We start from the raw sequence: 10,962 nt of genomic DNA, 5'->3' as shown, positions 1-10,962 counted from the left end.
ATAAACCCTGAACCCTTCTACTGGTATCTCCTTTCCTCCAATAATTCTTTACAAACCATCTACTTATCATAGCATGATATTACATTTGCATACAAATGACCTACATACATATCCTTTGCATGACCTTTTTCTACTACCTTTTAATATATCAAAATGACCTAACAGTACTGACTTATATACCCTTTACAAACAATATGCCTTATGTCGGATTACAATACAAAAGGATATTCAATGTCAGCCCTATACAATAATTACAAAATATTTTTACAAATAAAACCTTTTTGATCCTAAAATGATGTCAGCTTTATTGAAGTGTTGGATACAAGTGCCGATGCCGGTGATGACCCTAAATACTCAAAAGTCGATATCCACCAATGTATGCCTCTAAATGCCAATATATGCCTTCAATAGAATCTTATTTCCATCAATGAAAACATATGAATCCAATAAGTGTCAATTTCCAACAATCTCCCCCTTTGGCATTGATGGCAACACTCATGTGAAAAATGGATTCCTTGCCGGTTCAACTAAAACATGCTCCCCCTAAGCTGATTGACCTTGTCTATAATATACTCTATCGATATCCTCCCCCTAGGATTATATATATATATTTCACATAATATACACTCTCCCTTGTGCATCAATTCCAAAGACCGGTGAATGAATTGAAAGAATAATTATAGATTACTTTACTGGAGCTTGACCAATCTCAAGATTTCCAAGTAAGCTTTCTCTAGCAACTATACATAGATATCCCAGCTGGTTTTGAATGTTTCAGATATGGATACAAGTCCACTCAGTAAATGTGCAAATGTTTATTTCTTAGTGACTTCTACCAGTGTGGGCTTCGCAAGCATACCCATACATTCCCTCTTATGTACACCAAGTGAATCCAATCTTGGACTCACCAAACCTCAAAGACTCCTTTCTCTTCGAATAATCTTGTCTTTTTACTTTTCAAAGGGAAAAAATTGGTTCTCCAAAGTCAAAATTTGTCCATCAATGGAAGTTGTAAGTGAAGTTAGTTCATCAAAAGAATTAGCAATATTAGCAATATTTTCATGTAATTCTTTTAACCTCTTATCTACATTTGTTGTAATAATTTCTATGTTACAATAGACCCTGTAAATGTTAGTACACTATTTCAAATAATTTTTAATAAGTATAAGTCTCTCTTCAACCTTCCTCTTCTCTATCTCAATAATCTGATCAAAAGAGGCTTTCTTGACCAGAGTAAATCTTTCAAGTTCTTTCTTGTTGGAAATCTGCTACAATGATTGAGGGTTTTTAGATATGTGCACTGTCTATTCCTTAAGCTTGTCAGAAGGGCTTGCTTCATTTTCAATTATACAATTAGGAATCAATCTATGCAAAACTATTATTGATTGATCTCTTATTCCTTTGTCTGTAGATCCTTCCTTCATTAGCTTTTGAGTAGCCATCATCATTAGCTCTATGGGACTCATCTTCATGATTGATTTCTTCTCAACTTGAGAAGTATCAATTGCCAAAATTTTTGTTGGGGAATCTACTATCGGTTCAATCACCTTTTCCTTATCCTGTCCCGGTGTATCTCTTTTCACAATATTATCTATATCCTTACATTATCTATAATACCTTGCCCAGATTGTATAAATATAGTCTTTGTCAGTTTAGTCTATACACTCTCATTAGTTTTAGGACTATATGCCGATCATTCAAAATTTGATCTGAACTTCCCGAAATTCCTTTCCCTTTAGATTTGTTTGGAATGGTGGGAGTTGTTTCCTTAGCAAATTCTTCTTGATAAGTGAGAAAATCAAGATTCTTTTGGAAGAATTTGGCCCAACCATCTTTGGTCTCATTTATTATCTCATTGACTCTACCCATCATTAGGCCTATTTGCCGAGTTTTTTTGTTAAATATTGTTCTATTTGCAACATCTATACACCTTTTCATTTCCTCATTATCTATAGAGCCACACATACTCAAAAGTTCAACTTCTTTAATTTCTCTATCCCTCCTTATTGCATATGATTTCCTTGCATCTAACTTATTATATAATGATAAAGGAATTTCCTTCAAAATATCTACCAAAGCATTCTTATATGTCTAAATATAACAAAATTACTTCTTCCATTTCACTTTGCCCATCATCATCTAAATCTTCATACAAATTTGACACATTCTTCAAGATTCCATCTTTAGTTACCTCATCTATCAATTCTACACAAGTCATTGGGGGGATGATGGTAACATTACCAAATTCAATTGCTTCATCAATCACACTCTTTTTCTTCTTGTTGGGGGTTGTAGGAGCGGATGGAGCAGGCTGCCTCTTTTGAATGGGTTTCCTTGTTAGAGGTGTAGATGTAGTTGTTACCTTTCCTACTAGCTTCCTTCTTGGTTCCACCTTCTTGTCTTCTACCGGAGGCTTGTCATATTTCTTCCTTTGTACCCTTCTGAATGCAAGAGGTTGATTATCCTCTGGATCAGTGTCTGAAGTGATAGAAGAAATGAAAGTCTTGGGCCTGTTTACCTCAAGAGCACTAACCACTACTGGTTGATCTACCATTTTTGATCCAGAACCTAGTTTTGTATCTATCCTATGAATTACATTCTTAACAAATGCAGACATTTTATCTATTTTATTTTCCCTTCTTTTCTTGTTGAAGCCAATTTTGACCTCAAGAGCCTTCTCCTCTACAGTGCCAAAGTGTTCAGCCTTATCATCCAAAAGAGCATCAATCAACATTTTAGTAGCTCCAAGATGTTGTCATCTACTTCATAACCCAATTCAGTGACCCATATAGTTCTAGTTTCCACTGCTTCCATCAATGTCTTATCTATTTTTACCATGAAGCAAATATCAATGGAGTATTTCTCTACAATATGTTTGGAGATTCTTTCCCTCAATCTCATGTTTTCTTGAAATTTTTTGAAGTAGCTCCAAAGCTTCTCATCCCCGTTACTACCAAGATCGGTGATTGCATCTTTGATCTGCCTACCTACCAATATGTCATGAGCCCAATGTTTCTTTCCCAAACCTGGTAGCTCATTCATGAAGTATAACATCAAATGAACAATAAGATTGTCAAACCGAAAAGTTCCTTTCTTAACACCTTTGATCTTGCCAAGATTAATCATCAATTCACTCCTTAACCATTCACACAAGTCATACTTTTCATTACTCGTTATCATCCGATATGTAGCTTGGATACAACAGCTGGCAACAGAGTTCAATCGATTTGATTGAGTCCCGTTGTAGTCGATGATCATGCTAGCAAATTTCACATCTATCTCTTTGATGGTGCTGACCCTCATTGATCTTCCATCACGGGTTGCATCAATAAGCTTCTCAATCGTAGTGTTGGAGATCTTCTTTCCTGGTTCCTGTCCAACTTTGGGTAAGCCAGTGAGTGCTTGAATTACTTCTTTGGTGATCATGTCAGGTCAGTTTATCTAAATAAATTCATTATGGACCCTTCTTAGAACATATCTGATCACTTCATCCTTGAATTCAAAGTATGTATAGGATTCTGGTTAGCCCTAGGTCTTCAATGATTTGATATTCTGGCTTGATTGTTTTGGATTTGCCTAGTATCATAGATTGGTACATTCCCTTGATTTCCTCAATGCCTAAATCCTCCAATGTGCAATAAAATATAGGCCTTGATATCTTCCACATAAACCACGCCATCGGGAACATTCAAAAACGTGTGAATAGAGTCTTCCTTCGTAGTAATTTGGGGAGCTTCCTTGAAAACAAGCCTAAGCCTATCCTTAACCTCAACAACAATGGGATTTGCGATGAAAGTAGTAGCATATGATGATCCGGATGCCATTTCAAAGAAATAACTCAAAAATAGTCGTTGGTTGAGGGGTTTTGATTACTTCTCAGATAACTACTAGAAATTATTTGGAATGCCTTTTCTTTATCTTGATCTCCTATGATTCTCCTTTGCTTCACTCTAGTTTTCTTGAGTGGAGGGTGAGTGAAAATGAGTTCATTTTCCCTTTCTATCAGTGAGTAAACCCTAATTCATCACTGTCATAAATGCTTAGCAATGTGCCCTACCGGATGTTGGTTTCATAGTTTTATGCCGAATAAACCTTCATCAACGATCAATACCACTCTCTATATCTCTTTCCAGATCTCTTCCAAGGAATATGAAAGATTTGCAATGCATTTTCAAACCTGTAAGGCATATGCCTCAGTTACCAGTTGAATTTCCTATCGCTGCAGGAAATGCTCTGTTCTACCGGTGGAGTTAATGGTGCAGTTATCAGTGTAGTTGCATCTCCACTTGGTTCTTCAAACTTTCTAACCCATCTCTTGGTGTGATCTCATTTTATTTCATCTACCTTCTACTTTCCTTTCTCATTTTCTTTATCATTGCTAATTGGTGTAGTCTTGCTTCTACAGTACTTAGCAATGTGACCTATTTTGTTGCATGCATAAGATGTAACATTGTACTTTTGAATTACTTTGACATATCCAGTGTCATTCCTTGACCTACATTGATTAGTCAAATGTCCAAACTTTCCACATGCATGACACTTAACATTCATTCTACAATCTTCTGACTTATGACCATATTTCTTGCAATTTGTGAATTGACCGGGAACTAAATTATAGTTTTGATTTTCTCTATTTCTACATTGTCTAGCCATATGCCCAAATTTATTACAAATAAAACATCTACGATTAAATTCATAAGCATTAGATTTCCTTATCGGTTTCCTCTGGTCTGATGAGTTCTGCATATCGGTTGTCTGATCTTCATTTGCAGTATTAGAGCTTTTACCTTGTACAAATCCAAGTCCTTTAGAATCTTCACTCTACCTTTGTCTTTTCAATAAATCATCCAACTGTACAACACTAATCCTGAATTTTTCTTTATACTCACTTGGAGTAGTTAGATCATCTCTCAGAGTCATTCATGAGATAGTACAAAACACGGTCCATTATCCTCTACCGTCCATTTAACGTATACCTAAGATTAAAATAAAATCGAATCCATCAGAAATATTAGCTAGTGTCTTGGTAGGGCAAGTATACCTGATACTAAGTTTATGGAAGGGCTCCAGAGTAATAAATATGTGTAGAAATGAAGAATATAAATCTAAAAATCAACGATAAGGAACCTAGATTCATAAATGATACGGACCAATTTTACAAGCAAATTTATTATTCATTAAATTGGCCTACATATTTTGTTGGGCAATGTGGAAATGGAGTTGTTTCCCCAAAATGTTGAAGCGTATAATTGGAGGTAAAATAGACACTGCCGTGGTGGAACGAATGAACGTTAAAGGATCATTACAATTCATATGTTTTGATCCAGGAAGAGAATAAAGGATCATACTCTTCCTGTATGCAAAATGAAATTGGACTCTTATAGTCCTTACAGAATTTCAAAATCGAAACAGAGATATTATAAGACGAGGACAAGCACAGATGCGAATTTTCGCACCATGAATACTAATCTTCATTACAACAACCGCGGCTTGCAGATTACAGTCTTCCTACGGCGAAGACTCTGACTTCGAAGACTTCGTTATTAAATTTGCGATTTATAAATACAGATGGTCGTTTGTGAACATTACATATCGTAGGACGTTCAGAATTTGCAGACTATTGCAAATAAGCATGGCATCCCTACATGGAAAAAAGAAATGCTATGCTTTGGCTCTTTTAATCGTGATTTCATTCTGTATTACCCTCTCAGGTCAGACGAGTTCTATTATCTTTATTACAAAAATCTTGTAATAATTAGGGTATATGTTTGGAAATTATCTCTTGAAAATCTTTCAATTCTACTCTTTTTCCTATGTGAAAAATATTTGAAAAAAGGGCAATTGTCAGGACAGATCTTGTGAAAAAATTCTTAGATGAAATCAGATACCTTTTTAAAGATTATAATATCAAGGTGGCTAATATTTGTTGTAGAGTAGACGACTGGATTGACCTCATACTGACAATTGTCAGGACAGATCTTGTGAAAAGATTATAATATTAAGGTGGATAATATTTGTTGTAGAGTAGACTGGATTGACCTCATACTGACAATATAGCTTTCTCTATCACTTTATAATATTCGCTCTTAAGGTAAAATCCTTTTCCTTTTCTATTAAATAGCTGCTGAGAATATTGGAGTATGCTACGGAATGCTCTCCGACAGTTTGCCTTCGATCAGCGATGTGGTGAATCTGCTGAAGTCGAACAGCATAGGGAAGGTGAGAATATACGAAACGAATCGGGAAGCGCTGCAGGCCCTCCAGAATTCTGGAATCGAAGTGATTGTGGGAGTTGGCAACACCGAGCTTGAGAAGATTGCAGGTGACCAGGATGCAGCAAACGGATGGGTCAACGACAACATTGTTCCATTTTCTTCTTCTGTCAACATCAAATACATTGCGGTAGGAAACGAGGTTTACGCAAATTCGGGACTCATTCAGTATCTCCTTCCCGCGATGAACAACATCCAGACGGCTGTGCGTAACGCCAATCTGCAAAACATCAAGGTCCTCACACCACATGCAGCGTCCGTGCTGTCCAACTCATATCCTTCTTCTCAGGGAACTTTTGGCCCAGATATGAGCGGTATACTTAAGTTTCTTTCAGATAACGGCTCCCCTTTCATGGCCCACGTCTATCCATACTTCAGCTTCAAAGACTCCGGAGGCTCAATTTCTGAAGATTATGCACTGTTCAGATCGACAAGTACTGTGGTCACTGATGGCAATTTGATGTATAACAACTTGTTCGACGCTATGGTGGACTCGTTTATATCTGCTATGGAAAAGCTGGGACAATCCAATATTCCAATTGTGATAACTGAAAGTGGGTGGCCTTCTGCGGGCACTAATGTGGCTACTGTGGAGAACGCCCAGACATACAACAATAATCTCATCAACCATGTTCTGTCCGGTGCCGGAACACCAAAGAGGCCTGGAACGACGATCGAGACATATATTTTTGCACTGTTCAATGAGAATCAAAAGGGTGGGAATGAGGAGGAGCGCCATTTTGGTCTGTTTGAAACCAATAAAAGTCCTGTATACCCAGTGAACTTCTCACCATCATGAGGAACCAATATATCTTTTAGGTGTAGGTCTTTTGGCCCTAAATAAAGTGGTAATTACACTCCACGCTCTTGGGTTTAAGCTAAGATAAAACGGGGTTTGTATTGTCGTCATCCTCGTCGCTGAGAGCAAATAAATCTTGGAATAAATGTTATTATTAGTACCGTTTTTTAAAGATGAGGTAGGTTGCGTATAATTGGAGTATTAATCCAACACTTTTATATTGTAAAGGAACTAAAGAAAATATTATTACCTCCTACAAAATTTATTTATGATACAATTAAATGAATAAATTAATGTGGTGAAATATGTAAATTTTAATAAATGTTATATTAATATTAAAGTAGAATTTAATAATTATATTTTTCAAATTATGTAATTAAATGAATTAAATTTTTTATTTGGTTCAAGTTGGTGTATATTCTTAGAAGATTGATTGTAGAAGAAATAAAGTGCAATTTAATAATTATATTTTTCAAATTGTGTAATTAAATGAATAAATCAATGGTAAAATTAATATGCTTGTATTGTTTTCTATTTATTATGTGGCTACATTGATGTGAATGTCTTAGTATAAAAATATATTAACAAGTAGCAAACTCTTGTGTTATGTTTGGTTCATGTTTAAATCTCTTCCTATCATCATTTCATCTTGATTATACTAATCTCAAATATGATTATGATTGTACTATTTCAAATTCTTTCTTGTGCTATGCATAGGCCCTATTTTGCCCACCATTAAAAAAGTGCTTGTGCACTACATCTTTAATAGTGAGTCATTTATTCTCTATAACTACATATTTCCTTATTCATTTTTAGTTCATCCATAAAAAAAATTCTCAACGTATTCAAACATTCTTTATGCATTTGAATATATTATTTATATTCTACACTTAGACCTAGGATGGAATCTCCAACTTTTGTGCAAATAAATATTTCTCTATCAACTCCAACTTCTATATATAAATTCCCCCATTATATCTTTCTTGTACTTTTTATTTTTGTACAAAACTTTATGCTTTTTTGCTAAGGGTCAAATTCTTTAGAACACTAAAAAATATTGCCTATGGTCTTTAAAAGGTACCTAATTGTAGATTAGCCTAGAATGCTTCTACATCAAACACTTTAGATAGAGAATAATTGATCAATTACTCATAAACTACAAATTAGTGGTAGGACCACTCTTTTTTACTTATCCTGGCTTTTTCAAATCATAAACCACCTTTATTATCCTTGAATTAACACCATCATTCTTAGTTGACCTACACATCATCTAGTCTAATGGTTATGCTCTAATTTTAAAATTTAATTTAGACTTTGATGTTTTCTCCTAGACTTTGATTGTTCATTTGTCAATCAAATGGAGCCCATTAGATTGATTTTCCCACACTAATCGTATTATGATTTATCTTGGAGCCTATATCCATAGTTGATCTAAGATTAATTAAATTTGGGTTTGGCTAAGTAAACAATATTTTTTCAATGATATCACCTAGTTCATATTATTGGTATTATTTATTATAATTTATAGTATTATATTTAATCAAATTATTCAGAACAAAAATTATTACATGTCTTCCCTATATGATTATTTACTTATTGATGTTACCTAATCTCATATATTTTGGTTTTAATTTAATATGAATCTTATGAATTTTTCTATTCTAGTTAGGTAAAAACCTTGAATTTGTAAAATATAAAACTTGATGTTCAAGGTCTTGTATTACTACACTGAATTTTTTCATGAATTTATTTTCTACAATTTTAAGAACTTTGAAATTCATTCATATTAATTCATGACATGCTAAATAATATCCAACCAAACAACTAATTAAACTTGAAGTGTACTATTTCACTCTATTACTCCCACATGCTTATTCTAGAGTCTCTTTCTTTATGCCGCATGAATTTCATCTAACTAGTGAACCACAATATATGTAATCTACTTCACATTAAAAACTTATGGAGATATAATCCCTATTCTAATTTACATTACCACGAGATTTAAATATACATGTCAAATAGTCTTATTATAATTTATAGTATTATATTTAATCAAATTATTTAGAACCAAAATTATTATATGTCTTCCCTACATGATTATTTACTTATTGAGAAGATATTTTCTTGAAGAACTAAATCCTAAATCAAGTGGAACTCCCCAAAGTCACCTTGTAAAGGTTTGGCTTTGAGATGAATCCTTGAGCTCTTAGTCTGAAACTCTCAAATGACAGACACTAAATTATTTTCAACAACAATCCTCCAAGTTGTCTCTTGACCCTCCTAAGGATGATAATTATTGATCACAGTCTCATGAACTCTCTACGAATCCATGCATACTTGAGTTCTTCACAAAACCTCTTACCCATCTTAGAAATTTAAACCTTACAATACATGTATCTTCAAATATATCAACAACTACAACAAAAAAATAAAAGGAAAGTTAAAAATGCTTCTCACTCAAAGAATCACCTCAAAGAAAGAAGATAAATTGAGATGATAGAAATTTCTCCATCCTCTAGTGCCACTAGCCTCTAATGTAACCTTGTTACTAGTTATCCATTTGATATCTTTGATGAGTCTTTGGAGTCCTTTTCAAGTGTAGTAGAGATAGCTCCAAAATCCCAAGCATAATTATTTAGATATTAATTCAAACCTTGAAAGTTTCTATCAAGTGTGGCATGGATTGATTATAAATAATGATTAGCATAGTCCTATAGTCCAACCATAACTTTAATTGTTTTAAATTTCTCTTCTAATTAACCTCAATGCCTCAAATATTAAATAGGAAATAGTGTAGTTTCTTTATATAATTTATTGAGTGGGTCACCTTGGGATGATACTATATATCATAGTGTCTCTTGGTTGTATTTTCCATCCATCCACCCTACCTCTTTTCCAAAAAAATTTCATATCTAATGAACTTTTCCTTCATCCACTTCCATCACAAAATAAAACTCAAAATGCATGCTTAAATGCCTATGTTATTCCCTTCAATTAGATAATTGCAATGCTCTTTTTCACAACAAGTTTGCTTAACTCATATAATTATCTCTACAATTTCCACCTACTACAAATTTCAAATTTATTATTCTTTTGTGGGAGATGCCAATCATAGTGGAGGCCCTACTTGCCCCCTGAATGCACAACTTGACGTAGGAGATAATGCTTTCATAGAAGAAGAGAACAAAATATTTAATAAAGTATCTGATGTTTGTTTAAAACACAATGGGAACCTTTCAAAAGTTAAAACCTTTCTTTGGTGGAGTGGTGCTCACTTCTTAGGTGGATATAATAGAAAAAGAAAAAGGAGAATAAAAGTAAAACAAAGAGTAGAAAAGTAGAAAGATGAAAGAAAAGAGAAATTGTAAATAATTTCAATTTAATATGTTTCACAATATAAATGGTTGCATACATATACAAAGAGTTTCTTATCTTCCTTACATTAGAAACTTAAAAAATAGAGGTACCCTATTCTACTACAAATGCTATTGCTACATAAACAAATACACTTTTGTTCTTAACATACAACTCTAGAAAAAGACCACCTTCATTTTTAGCTATTAGTTCTAGCAAAGAAACTTCTAGAAACTTATAAAAGCTTCTATTCATATATGCCCAAATAAAAGAGGGAAAAATAACAAAAAATATTAAACTTCATATAATATTGATTTTGCGTCCACCATTGTATGTAGATCTTAAGAAGATTAAAATAAGAAGATGTGTTTCACTAGAACTATCATGTTTGGAGTGAATAGTAAGGCATGTAAGTTGCAAGAGAGATTGATTAGATAGAAAACAATAGGGAGAGGAGATAAGTATACAGTGAAATGAATGAGGTATTTGTAGATTAATTTCAACACTCTTCCTTAATCAGAACTACCATCTATTTTA

The 10,962-nt window shown here is 33.7% G+C and overlaps 1 protein-coding gene across 1 annotated transcript; it reads left to right on the top strand.

The window, feature by feature from the left end:
* The first annotated feature begins 5,632 nt into the window (after positions 1–5,632).
* Positions 5,633–7,071, top strand: LOC131079215 (glucan endo-1,3-beta-glucosidase-like). Its single transcript, XM_058017149.2, has 2 exons — positions 5,633–5,711; positions 6,122–7,071. The coding sequence occupies exons 1-2, from the start codon at positions 5,633–5,635 to the stop codon at positions 7,069–7,071; spliced, it is 1,029 nt and encodes a 342-aa protein (XP_057873132.2).
* Positions 7,072–10,962: the final 3,891 nt, after the last annotated feature.

This window comes from Cryptomeria japonica, chromosome 3 (genome assembly GCF_030272615.1).
Source record: "Cryptomeria japonica chromosome 3, Sugi_1.0, whole genome shotgun sequence".
NCBI classification, from domain to species: Eukaryota; Viridiplantae; Streptophyta; class Pinopsida; order Cupressales; family Cupressaceae; genus Cryptomeria; species Cryptomeria japonica.
Note: the sequence above shows the minus strand (reverse complement) of the source record. Positions and strands in the feature narration are given on the sequence as shown.